The 12,996-nt window shown below is 39.8% G+C and overlaps 1 protein-coding gene across 1 annotated transcript; it reads right to left on the bottom strand.

Moving 5' to 3' along the window:
- Positions 1-198: 198 nt before the first annotated feature.
- Positions 199-11,751, bottom strand: LOC144640330 (uncharacterized; the record flags this gene model as incomplete). Its single annotated transcript, XM_078499502.1, has 16 exons — positions 199-345; positions 422-546; positions 2,285-2,400; positions 2,770-2,848; positions 2,961-3,098; positions 3,506-3,638; positions 4,201-4,397; positions 4,839-5,024; positions 5,560-5,619; positions 5,730-5,808; positions 6,062-6,228; positions 6,420-6,506; positions 8,761-8,817; positions 9,946-10,036; positions 11,369-11,433; positions 11,671-11,751. Coding segments are annotated over 16 exons (1,808 nt in total), but the record flags the coding sequence as incomplete, so codon positions are not given.
- Positions 11,752-12,996: the final 1,245 nt, after the last annotated feature.

Genomic DNA, 12,996 nt, shown 5'->3' with positions numbered 1-12,996 from the left:
AAAACAGGGCATAGATTTGGAACATTTAGCTTTAAGGGAATGGTTTGCACTCTGGACAGGAAATTAGGGATAGTTCTTGGAAGAAACTATTTTAACATTGCTTTCATCTCTGCGGTTTAATTAACATCGGGAATTTGAAGCCCTTCTCAGACGTACACGCAAACCGAAGAAGTTCTTGGGTAGGGTCTAAAACTAAACCTCCAGCTAAATTTTCGGGGAATACCCAATGTGGATTGTGAAAATAAAAATATCAAGGATATCAAGATATTTACCAAGTCGTTCTTGGACTTGATCTCGGTTTCCAGAGAAGCTTGTAGACTCTCCAGCTGTCGGCCGTGGTTCTTCCTGCCGAAAAAAAAAATACATACATATATAAAAATCCCAAAGATGATTGGAGATGTATTTTATTGTGCATTCATACCTCATGTTCTCTAACTCCTCATCCTTATCCGCAATTCTCTTCTCAGCCTCCTGTTTGTACTGAGTAAGTTCCAGTTGAGCTCGGGTGACCTTGGATTCTTCGGCTTCCAGAGCAGCTTCCATTTCCTGTAACGCAACACATAGCGTGACTTAGACGCGTGAACAGTTTTTAAGCGATGGCGTGACATCGCTTTATGTCATCGAACGAACGGTTCGGTTTGTCTGTTTGGCCCGATTGAACAGAAAATCGAAATCGCCGCGTAAACACAAAAGCAAAATACTTCCGTGCAGTTAGAATGGAACACTACAATGTATAAACGAAAGAGACTAATTATACATGACGGGGTCTATTAGATTTAGTTGACAGAAATTTTTAATTCTTATAATACAAAGGGACACTGTGAGCAAGAGACCGTTTGACCTTTCTCGCAGCTTAAAAGCTTGCTCGCGCGTATCGTATGTCGTTTACCCGTGATAACACACGACAGTATAACGCAATATTAGTTGAGACAAAATAAGGAAATCTAAAAAAGTATAAAAATATAAAATAAAATATTACTGTTGTTCAATTGAGAAAATCTACGAAGAAAATGTATTATTTGCATCCTTGGTCTGTGAATTCATAACAGCTATACAATCACTAACAAGCTTCTTACGTTTAAAAAATGTAAGCTGCAGTTGGATAACAGTTTTTTTCACACACAAGGTGTCAGCTACTTTTATTTACTTTAAGTTTTTCCTCAAAATTATGTAAGACCGCTTGTGAAAAGCCATCGCTTCTGCATGCATCGCGTGCCATTTATTCTATTTGCGTCACGTCTTGATCAGAAACCTATTGTTATATAAACTATACAGAAAATTTGTTGAAAACAAAGCAAAAAAAAATTAGCGTGGAGGAAAAATTTACCAGAAATTGCTATGTTTTGACTTTGGGTCCAATTTTGGATTCTAAGAATTCTATGGCGGTAAGCGCCACAAAACGACCGATATTTGTTCCCAATTTTTCCCAACACTTCTTTGACAACTTTGTTCTAAATGTGGCAGTTTTCCTTTAAAGGAGAACTTCACTCCAGAATGACCATTTATTTTCTTTACGCCAATAAAATGTTTATACAAAGATATGCTATTTACGAAAATTTCAGCCTCCAACTAGACTGTCCACAGCCCTCTATTTTTTTCGTGTTTTTCGATCGATGAGCGCGCGGTGCGAACGGCGAGAGAACTGGACGCCAGCGCAAAACGGAAGAAGCAAGAGAGTGGGGGGCGGGGAGCGAAAAATATTTTTTCCTTCGCTCGCTTCGCTCGCTTCCCGCCCCCCTCGCCCCGCGCGCTCGCTTCGTTTCCTTTTTTGCGTTGAAAAATCGAGAGGCTGTGGACAGTCTACCTCCAACGTGCGCTATAACCCTACGAAATCTTTTCCAAAACTCGACAACTGAACGCCGCCATCTTGGAGCTGGTAATGTATGCGTGATGTCAAAGAGCTCAGCCTGAAGTTTGGCGGGAAAATTTTAATAGTCGAAACTCCTTGTTTTTTATTTCTTGGAGCTCTGTTTGAGCAAAATGGAGATGCACAAACAGGCATTGACAAACAAAAGCCACTACGAAGAAACAAGGAGTTTCGAGTATTTAAATTTTCCCGCCAAACTTCAGGCTGAGCTCTTTGACGTCACGCATACATTACCAGCTCCAAGATGGCGGCGTTCAGTTGTCGAGTTTTGGGAAAGATTTCGTAGGGTTATAGCGCACGTTGGAGGCTGAAATTTTGGTAAATAGCATATCTTTGTATAAACTTTTTATTGGCGTAAAGAAAATAAATGGTCATTCTGGAGTGAAGTTCTCCTTTAACTTTCAGTGTGCACTGTACCTCTAAGGCGCTCTGTAGTTCGTCTTTCTCAAATTCTAGTCTCTTCTTTGCCTTCTCAATTTCCACTACGGACTTGCCTCCCTCTCCAAGCTGCTCGGCCAAATCGGCACATTCGGCTGTGGAACAAAAATTTGATCCATTAATCAGCATTGAAATTTATTAACTAATAATAATAATATTGTGCATATGAATGCCAGCTTTCCCAATAAGTTGCAACGAGACGCGTGGATGAAGCCCTAGTGTGTGACCAGAGGTATTGAGCAGTACTTTCATGTGGTACTGCTTATTATGTTCCGTAGGTGGTTCTAACTTTGAAGTCTGTGGTTAAAAGGCTAGTGTGTGACCATTCAAATCAAAGGTGTTGATAAGTACTGACTTTTGCATGGTGCTTATAATACTTTGGAAATAAAATTGGGATTTTTTAGGTTTGAATTAAGGCAATTTTGGGAGTCGTGGGGTTTTTATAGAGGAAATCAAACACAAACCTTCCAAGCTCTTCTTTTCTCTTCTCAAAAGCTCCATCTGTTCGCTCATTTCATCATTCAGGCCTTTCAGCTTGAACATCTGGAGCAGGATAAAAAAACTCCGTTAGAATTATCTCAACAGGGCTTACTCTGGTACGCGGGTCTACAAGTAGGAAATAAACTTCACAAATCAAAGCGGATCTGTGACTGACCTCAGTGGAGTAGTTGCGAGCCTCTTTCTGTGCATTGTCGACCTCGGCCTGTAATTCATCACACCTCAGCTTCCACTCGTTTATCTGCTGGTCAAACTTCTTCTGTTTCTTCTCCAGATTGGCGCTGTTTGTCTGAGCCTGTTAGGAGAAAATAAACAATCAAAAGAAAATAATAAATTGGAATTTGCAGTTGCACTGCGACAGAGTGGCTCTTCCTCCACTGTTCCGATCGAATTGGATTTTTAAAGTGTTGGTTTTTGTGGAGGGAGGAAAACCAGAGAACCCAGAGCAACAACCCTCGGAGCAAGGACGAGAACCAACAACAAACTCAACCCACATATGACGCCAGATCCTGGAATTGAACCCAGGCCACATTGGTGGGAGGCAAGCGCTCTCACCACTGCGCCATCCCTTCTCCCCGAAGAAAGGAATTCTTTCTCTAACGGCTAAAACTGACGCGTAGGATTTTAACAGCGAGTTTGATATAGGAGTGATATCAGGTCTCAGACAATTCATTGTTAAACAGTAATCAATTCTAAGCTTACCTTCTCCAAGTCGATAAGGGCATCTTCCAACTCGGAGTTAAGCCTGTTCTTGGCTTTCTCAGCATTGCTGGCTTTTTGAGTGGCGCTGGAAAGCGCTTCTTCCGTCTCTGTTAGTTTCTGTGTCAGCTTGCGTCTGAAGAAAGAGTGAGGAAGAACGTTAAGTTAAATACCACTACAACTTGGTTTCTACCCCTGCGTCATGAGGTCTGGGAATGAAACCCTAGTGCGTGACCATTCAAATGAAAGCTATTGAGCAGTACTTTCATGTGGTACTGTTTATTATGTTGTACAAGGAAGATCTATCTTTCAATTCTGTGGTTAAAACCATAAAGTGTGCCCATTCAAATGAAAACTACTGAGCGTTACTTTCATGGGGTACTGTTTTCCTATGTTGTACAAAGAGGCACTCTTTCAAGACTATGGATAAAACCCTAGTGACAGACCATTCAAATGAAAACAATTCAGCAGCACCGTACGTGGATGGTGCAGTTAATTTGCACGTGTACAAGGAGGTTCTAACGTGTTACGTCTGTGGATAAAACCTGTGCGTGTCACCATTCAAAGGAAAGTTCTTGAGTGGTTCTTTCACGTGGTAGTGTTTGAATTCCTTATCTTGCAAGTTTAAATTTGGAATATTTTATGATTTTTCACTCCGGATGATGAAAAAGGGTTCACATGAGTTAGACTTTACTTACTTGGCGTCTTCCAGTTCCTCCAGTCTACCAGACACCTCCTGTTCGAACTTGGTCTTAAGCTGAGCAACCTCGGCATTAGACCTCATGAGTTGTTTTTGCAGGTCAGCCTTGCCATCTTCCAGCTCTTCGATAGTCTCCTGCATGGTTTCACAGTCAGCCTCGGCATTCTTCAGCTTGTTTTGAGCGTCCAGTTTAAGCTAAAACAGAGGAACGTTTATAGTTCAAAACCAGTTTCACTTTGACGACTGAAACCGTTTCATTGCCAAGCTCTGATTGTGACTCATTCCTTAAGACCTGACAAAACGAGAAAACATGTTTCCATAATTGTTTCCTCGTCTTACCATGGTTGCGGAAACACGGAATGTTTCTGCCGTGTAACAGAAGCAAATTCTGCTTCTTGGAAACATAAATTGACGCTGGAAACAATGGTTTCCGTGTGGCAAAACTGGGAAACATTGGGGAAACATGCGCAAGCTGTGAGTGTTTCTGGAGACATGTTTCCTCGTATTGCCAGGCCTTAAGTTTATGATTTTCGTTCTTCTCTTCACCTATTTGCTTGATAATGTATGGGTTTTGTAAGGAGAAAATAGGTGTGAATCACTTTTAGAAACTGAAAGGTTATGTAGCAGAAATCTTACTCTGGTTTCTTCTTCATTTTGCCTCTTAAGCTCCTCCACTGTCTGCTCAAGAGTTTTCTTGTTTTTCAACAGTACGGTCATTTTCGATTCGAACTCTTCGACTTGCTTTCCAAGATCTCCGCCCTCCTGGGTCAAACGGCTACGAGAGATCTCCAATTCGGCAACACTCTTCTTTAGTTCCTCCACCTTAAAGAAAATAGACCCATGATCAATAACTTAGGAGGTGAGAACGTTAAGTCGTTTACTTTATGGCTCGTTCACGGGCTCTTTCTTTGTTTTCGATATTTCAGCAAGAGTACGACGTAGATTTTTTGGATTTTAAAGGCACCAAATTTAACAACTTTCCAACCAGGACTTAACCTGCTCCCAGATGTTTTGTTTTTCATTTATCCCAGAGCTGTAGAGTGGGTGATATAGTGTACGAAGTTATTAGAGGCATGAGAAGTAGAGGTTTTCTTCACGAGTAATGTTTTTCGACTCGGACACTAACTTTCGGTGTGAGCAAATGGGCGTACAAATGAATATTGAAACTGTTCAGGAAACCCGAGTGGTTTCCCTTAGCTTCGCTTTTACTCAGTAGAAAAATGCAATTTTACCCTGATTTTTCCAACCAATTTACGTTTCCCTTGGAGGTTCGATAAATCGGGATTCCTCTGCACTTTTGTATCTCGCTTTACTAGGAAGACGACTGCTTAAGGCGTTAACTGATTTCTTTCCTCACCTGGTACTTGTGATCACTAAGTTGCTCTTCGAGGGCTCTGTTCTGTTTGTCCGATTGAGTCTGAGAACAACAAACAGACCGTTAGATAAAACAACAACAACAACAACAACAACAAGTGCATAATCTGTAAATCAACAATATAAACACGCAAATGCAACTATGCACAATACCTTCTGTTTTTGCAACGTTTCTAAGCTGACAGCAAGATCGTCCCCTTCAGCTTGCAAAGCATTCTTTTCCTTTTCGATCCTACAAACGAATTGTAGATGAGTCATGGGAACATGCTTGTAGAACACAGTTACACTCTATAACTATCAAGGCAAAGTAACATCACTTACGCCTTCAGTTTACGTTTATTTATGGTAAAGTTTGACTAGTCTTCTATTGCAGACTTTCTTTGAGGTCGTCACGCGATGAGCGTGACAGAGGAATGATTGCGTGACGAGCCCAAAGAGCGTTCGCGTTGGTTTTCATCTTGTCACTAAGAGCTTCAGTAACTTACTTAGATTTCGATTTCTTCACGGAGTCCATTTCATCCTGCAGTTCTTGCAAGGCCTGGTTCTGTTTTGCGCGCATGCTGTTGACCGACTGTTCATGTTGGGAAGCCTGTTCTTCGAGTTCTCGTCGTAACCTGGTGATGTCACTCTCACGCTTTTTGTTAAGTTCCATCTACAGCAGAAAACAAAGCGAAATAGCTTGACTATCTTCTCACTTCTAAGAGTTGCAGAATTTCAAATTAAAAGAACAAAACAAATGCAAAACGTCAAAAAGCAAACTTCCATTACCGGCCACTTCTGTTTTACCATTTCCGGTAGCTTCTATTCTCTCTGTTTTAATTGTTTACACTCTGCAACACTTACCTGTGCTTGGGTGGCGCCTCCTTGTTCCTCCAGACGCTCGTTCAAATCGTCCAGTTCCCTCTCGAGTTCCATTCGAGCGCGTTCCGCCTGTTGGATGACAAACCGGAAATTCGATTCAACTTCCGGACAGCCGTGGGACCCTGAATAATTTTCATTAAACCCTGCTGTGCAATCGAGATAAATCTAAAGCCTAGAATTGAACAGTCACGATAGCTTTCTTCAAACAAAAATAGCTTATCGACTGATTTCGGTGATTTAAAAAGACGTGCATAATTTGACATTGGGATGAGGGCTGATTTATTAATGCTCCCTTGTAGTGACACTAATCACATAACAAAATAAATATAAGCCGTTCCACGCGGGTTCTTTCTTGATAGAGAGTAACTGTATTTGCAGTTATCGAGTCAGCAGGAGGGCATTTTGCGTGCGCATGCGTGCAACCGCTGTACAAAGACCGCGTGATCTTGGGAATAAAAATGGCGCGGAAGATTCAAACTTTGTTTTTTGTACTGTTTATCGTCACATAATTTAATATAGGCCTAAATTTCGCTAAGAAAAAGTGTTTTGTGTGTGGCAAGGCTCTTATAAAGCAGATTTTCTGGCCAGCTTCGGGATCGTTGTTGCAAATAATGGGAAAATATGTGGGACAGGTAGGAAAGCCTTCACCGACAAAAATTAAACAGGCCGTAAAAAGAGGAAAACATTTATCCGTGTGCTGGAGTGTGATATATTAGGATCAAAACTTCACATCAAATCAATTGCTGTAATACAGGCAGAGTGCGAGCAATATTATAGCTTGTCGGGTGATTTTTTGCCTAAACGGACGGCCACCAAAGAAAAGGGTTTTCCCTGAGGGGAACGACATGTTTGGGTGTTCTGCACATGATAATGCAGCTCACTGATGACTCCAAAGCAAAGCCAACTTGCCCTCGACTGGCAAACAGGGTTTCCTGGAACAAGAACTGCAGTTCTTTAAAACACATTTAGGCGACACAGAAGTAAAACAGCCGTTATAACAGAATGAACATCAAACTTAATGAAATAAACGTTGAATGAAAAATTGAAAATAACATTGTTTATAGTTAAAAATTATTTCTTAAGACATTTTATACAGCAGTTATTAGAACGTTTCTGAAAAATATATATATAGCTTGTTCGTTTCATGCTATTTTTTGACTGGTGATCAAGGCTAGATTTTGATAAAGGAGCCAAAAATGTACTAATTAACATAGTAAAATGTAAACAAATAGTCTACCAGCAAAGAATTACCATAACACTTTAAAATTAAGACCGATCGCAGTAATTATTTTCTTGTTCAACAGAATAATTGTGGTATCATCGAAATGTGAAGTTATTTTGACCAATGCTCACGTTTAAGGAAATAATCGCAAACGATAGTTTCTCTGTTAGGATAAACCAGCGAGAACGTACGTTAAAGAAAGCTAAAAATTTCCACAATTGACCATTTTTTAACGCTACCTTCGCAGCATTAGACGATAGTTTAAGTACTTCAGGCTCCATATATCATCGGTAGACGCTGGAGATCAAGGCTAGATTTTGAGATTTTTGCATTGTGAGAACGACTAAATTGTAGTTTTATGACAAATCTGAACAAAATCATGACCACTCGCTCAAACCCGGGATACTTGATTATAACATCGTATAGTTAAAATTGCTGTTTTATACTTTAGTACTAAGTAGCCGTAGCGCTTTGTCCGTTTAGATCTTCCGGCTATTAAAAACATGGGCAAGGTATTTAGGTTCTCGACATTCGGTCGCCATTTTGTCCACGTGCAATGTTTAATACACATAGCCAAAGTCGATCAGATAAACAGCACGCCGACACCAAACTTTGCTTGTTGTTGTCAGAAGATAAAGCAAGGACTCTTAGTATTGTATACAGCAAGTAAAACTTAAAACACGTTTCATTTTGAGCTAGAAATTAGGCCATAAATTGTGGAAAATATGTAAACAATCGATAGCAGAACTTCTCTGTCGTGCGCACTAGTCCATATCGACGCATGCGCACGCAAAATGCCCTCCTGCTTATCGAGTCTAGACGGTAAATGAAACATGCTGAGACACACATTCTTTTCATCAGCTTTGTTGAGCCGAAATTATGTGATGAAGATTGTGGAGTAATGGTGACCCAGAGTGAAAGAATCTAAAGATGCAGATTAGCTGTACATTGTTCTGTTTGCAAAAGAAAGACACAGAAATCTCATCCATATTCAAAAAAAGTTGTTCTGGGATAAAGCAAGTACAAACCCCTGGTAAGGCAAACGATAGTTATGTTTGGGGATATACAACGGCTCCTGAGGTTGATCTTATCACTGCATACCTTGGATCGCGCATTCTTCTCTGCTTCCAATTCTTCTTCCAACTCTTCGATGCGGGCCTGAGAACAAAGAAAGTACAAACTCAATGGAGCGAAGAAATCTCTGCTCTGAATCACAAGTGCTGTAATTTCGCAGTGAAACCACAATGTAGCAAGACCAAGACATGCTAAATATGAACGCCAGCTAGATTTTGCTCATACCAGCCGCTAAAACCGACATTCGTGCAGTACATACATACCATACATGTACAAGATCACATTGTAAATCATCGTGTCTGTTCTAATGAGCAAATAACTTGGCCAATATTTTTCCGTGTCTTAAACTAAACAATCAGTTATCAGAAAGCACAATTTTCAGTAAGGTGCGAATTGCCTGGAATGTTATAATTTCACGCCATCAACAAGCAAACAGATTCTTCATGCGAAACTGAGAAATACTTTCACCTACAGCGGACTTCTTGTCTGGGGGATGTACATAGAAACTGTACTTGTGCGACTCCGCTGCCCACATGCTTTCACAAACTCAGATCTCACGAACTAGCCGCACAGGTTTGTTATTCAACATCATTCATCCGAAATCCACCAAGATAAGGCGATTCCAAACGGTCCGATCGACCACCTCGTGACAATGTTATGCAGGAATGCATAATTGCCTTCAACTGCTATTAAAGTTTAATCTTTAGTCAATGGTTCATTAAAATTCAACCAGCGAAACAAAGGGAAAACCTTGCAAAGGCAAACATACTTTCACAAAAGACTAGGCTGTGGTCGAATAACTTTATAAAATTTGAATAGCCGCGGACTCAAGTGTATGTAGAATATAAAGGTCACATACAGTTCAAACGGTTCTAGTGGACATTTTAACTAGAAAAAGTCCTTCTGTTTTTTTACGAGGACTCATTTTGACCCGCGAAGAGCTGACGCTCAGCCCACAAGAGCATCTGCTCTTTTGGGCTCTAAAAAACAAAAGGAAATCCGTTTCCGTTTGGTTGCAGTTAAACGCTCAAAATTGCAACTTTCCGTGATGAGTATTTACTTTTATCAATTTTCTCTCACCTTTTATCTTGCTTTCGTAAAAAAAGGTTAATTTATTTTGAGTGAAAGGTGAAATGGCCTATTCTCTCGTGAAACATGATTTAGACCCCCCCTTTACCACCATCTCTCAGTTTATTACTTTTTTCTCCGTACCTCTAACTCTCTGATTTTCTTCTTTAGTGACTCGATTTGTGCTAGGAGGTTTTCGTTATTGCCATTGCTTTCGTTCAGTTCTTGCTCTTTCCTGTGGAACAAAATGACACAGTCAAGAATGACAAAAGTGAAGAATCTTTCACATAAATACATCCTTCACTTTTACTTTTTAGTTGTTTTATAATCCTTACAGCAAGTTTTATAATCATGTTTTACTAGTTGTACCTATCGGTAAGTGCCAACGCGCGAAATACTCATGTTTGTTCATAAGAACAGATATTGAATGGTTTTTGATAGAACTATATTTGAAATGACCACTGATATGGTAAATTGTATTTTAGGTAATATGCGAAAAAAGTGCTATTTCTCTGGTGCTCATAAATGACACAGGCTTGATAGCCTGCGTAGCAGGCGCCGTAGTTTCCAGCGCGCGTATTCTCGCGATCGCGCACTCTTTTAAAAACACTAAAAAACGTACACAGATGTCTGCTATGCAGGCTACGGGTTTGACAGATTGATAACTCTTGACAAATCTTTATATTATTTTCAACGTTAAAATGTTACAGCATTCAGCATTCAGCATTCTCATAAGTCAAGAAAACTCTATTTGAAGTCAACAGTCCGCTTTTGATGATTTTGATTTTCATGTCTCTCTTCGATCGTAAATCAAAGGACTCCAAAGTTAAAATAATATTTCATCGCTTTGAAGACCTTGATGTTTATTTTTTCGGCGGTCGAATATTCTGTAGGGTATTCTCTTTCGATTTATAATTCCCTAAAGGTGTATTTATCGGTAAAGGGATGTAATGAATGACCACATTGAAAATTTTAACAGCGAGCTGCGTGGACGCCATTTCGGTCATTTGCTCTCTAGCAAGGAGTGAGAGACTGGGAACCAGTTGGGAAGAACAATACAACCCAAATATGGGGTTTACTTACACCCAAATATGGTCAAAAAAAAAGTCCCTTACGCAGAACTTAAGATTTTCTCTGCCTATACACTCATACGTACACGGCTCTATGATTCTGCCGCCTCGACAGCCTCACCTCTTGGCTCGGCTGTCTCGTTGGCAATAATCCTTACAGCAAGTGGGAAAATGACAGTTGAAAACATTTGAAGTCACAGATAACTGAATGAAGAGAAAACACAACTGTAGCTCTTAGAAAGAATATTCGCAAGTGGACAAAACTTCGTTCCTGAACAAAGCCAATAGGCGAAAAACAACCAGTTGAGAATTGAAAATATTTGTTGTTATTCTATACTTTAAGAAGTTAGCATGCAAGCTAACCAAGAAAGAATGTTCGCAAGTGGACAAAACTTCGTTCCTGAACAAAGCCAATAGGCGAAAAACAACCAGTTGAGAATTGAAAATATTTGTTGTTATTCTATACTTTAAGAAGTTAGCATGCTAGCGCAGTTTACCTTCGCAAGTCGTCTTCCAGGCGCGCTTTTTCGCCCTTTACATCCTCCAGGTTGTCTTGTGTCATCTAGTGTACACAAAGCAACACAAAAACGTCAACTTTACATGGACAATTTTCAGTAGCTGTTAAATTTAAAAGCCCTTTGTGACATTTTCCTGGCCCAAAAATAGCTTTATCAGCAACCTCGTGTAGTGTTGTCGGCCACCGCGCTAGTATAGGGCGCGAGTTGCGAGGGCCTCGCGCGAGGGAAATGCTGGCTCCTCGCGCGTAATGTTTTTACGCTCAGCGTTTTAGACACCTTACCTTAAGGTCACCTTCGATTTTCCTTTTAACTTTTTCGACATCTGCACGAGCTTTTTTCTCTCTTTCCCACTGATCTACTGTCTGCAATACAATGACAACAAATACTCGGGAGTTAAAAAGATAATTCACCTCTAAATCAATAAAGTTAAAAATCTCGATGATTTGGTAAGTGCAGAATGCAATATGGAACAATTGAAAGTATGATGTTTTATATATGTTCGTGTTTATTTGCTTTACTTTACTTTCGGAAAAACTGTTCACAGGCTACTTGTATTCTTTCCTAGGTGTTCCTTACGTTAATCTTTGCAAACGTAACACGACACTTTCGTTCGTTTGTAACAAAATACTTTTGTTTTCCTTGAAAATGCCGTAACATGAAACTCTTGTTTTTTGTTTGTTTTACGGCGACATCGATGACATTTGTTTAATTTAATTAAGTTACGGTTTAAACTGCACGAAAGACGATTCTCAAAACTAAAGAACAAATCTAATCAAAAAACATCTTTTTCGAAAGGGTTTTTAAAACGCAGTACAGCTAGGATATTTGTTTCCTGGTTATCAGGTGTTCACGCCGAAAATCCCGGTGCAAGTTTTTGCATACCTAATTACGATTTACGAAAGCGCTGTGAACACGTCACACGCTCACTCAAGCATGAAGCCGAGAAGCACGTAGTGTGAAGATTTCTTTCAAGAAATGTCGGAACCGTCACGAAAGCATGTTCAAACACTAAAGCGGCAGAGGTTTTACAAAATAAAACGGAGGTTAGTTCAACCGATGGAGAACAAATAAAAGGAAAGGAAGTGACGGATGTAACATGATATTGTTGTTTTTTTCTCGCAGATCGCTGTGATGCCTTTTAAGTCTAATTAAATTAACGCCACGGATTCTACAGGAATTCAACCGCATTGAAAAGCACACCACGTTAGGCTTTAATACAAAATTTCTAAACACGTCACTGTTATTTTAATTTTCGATAGCTTGAATTTCAGTTTGTTATTGAAACAGCAAACGAGATACTTTTGTTTTTGTCAAAAACATGTAACATACTTTTGTTTTTGTCAAAAACGGATGTAACATGATGTTTATGGTAACGTGATTTATTTTCTGCAAAGAAGGCGACATTGATTATAACACAGATGTTATCAGGTTATCAATTAATTATGAGATGCTAGATCACCTTTTCTAAGAAAACAGCATTGCCATATCAAGAAATATTTCACATGATCTGCTATGACGCCTTACTGTCTAATTCAATTAATTTGTGGTTTTAACTTGGGGCCACGGAGTCTACACGAATCCTTCTGCAGAAGAAAAACGCAATGTTC

This window comes from Oculina patagonica, unplaced genomic scaffold, assembly GCF_052425735.1.
Source record: "Oculina patagonica isolate OP01 unplaced genomic scaffold, crgOcupat unplaced258, whole genome shotgun sequence".
Lineage (NCBI taxonomy): Eukaryota > Metazoa > Cnidaria > Anthozoa > Scleractinia > Oculinidae > Oculina > Oculina patagonica.
This window is presented reverse-complemented; position numbering and strand designations above follow the sequence as displayed.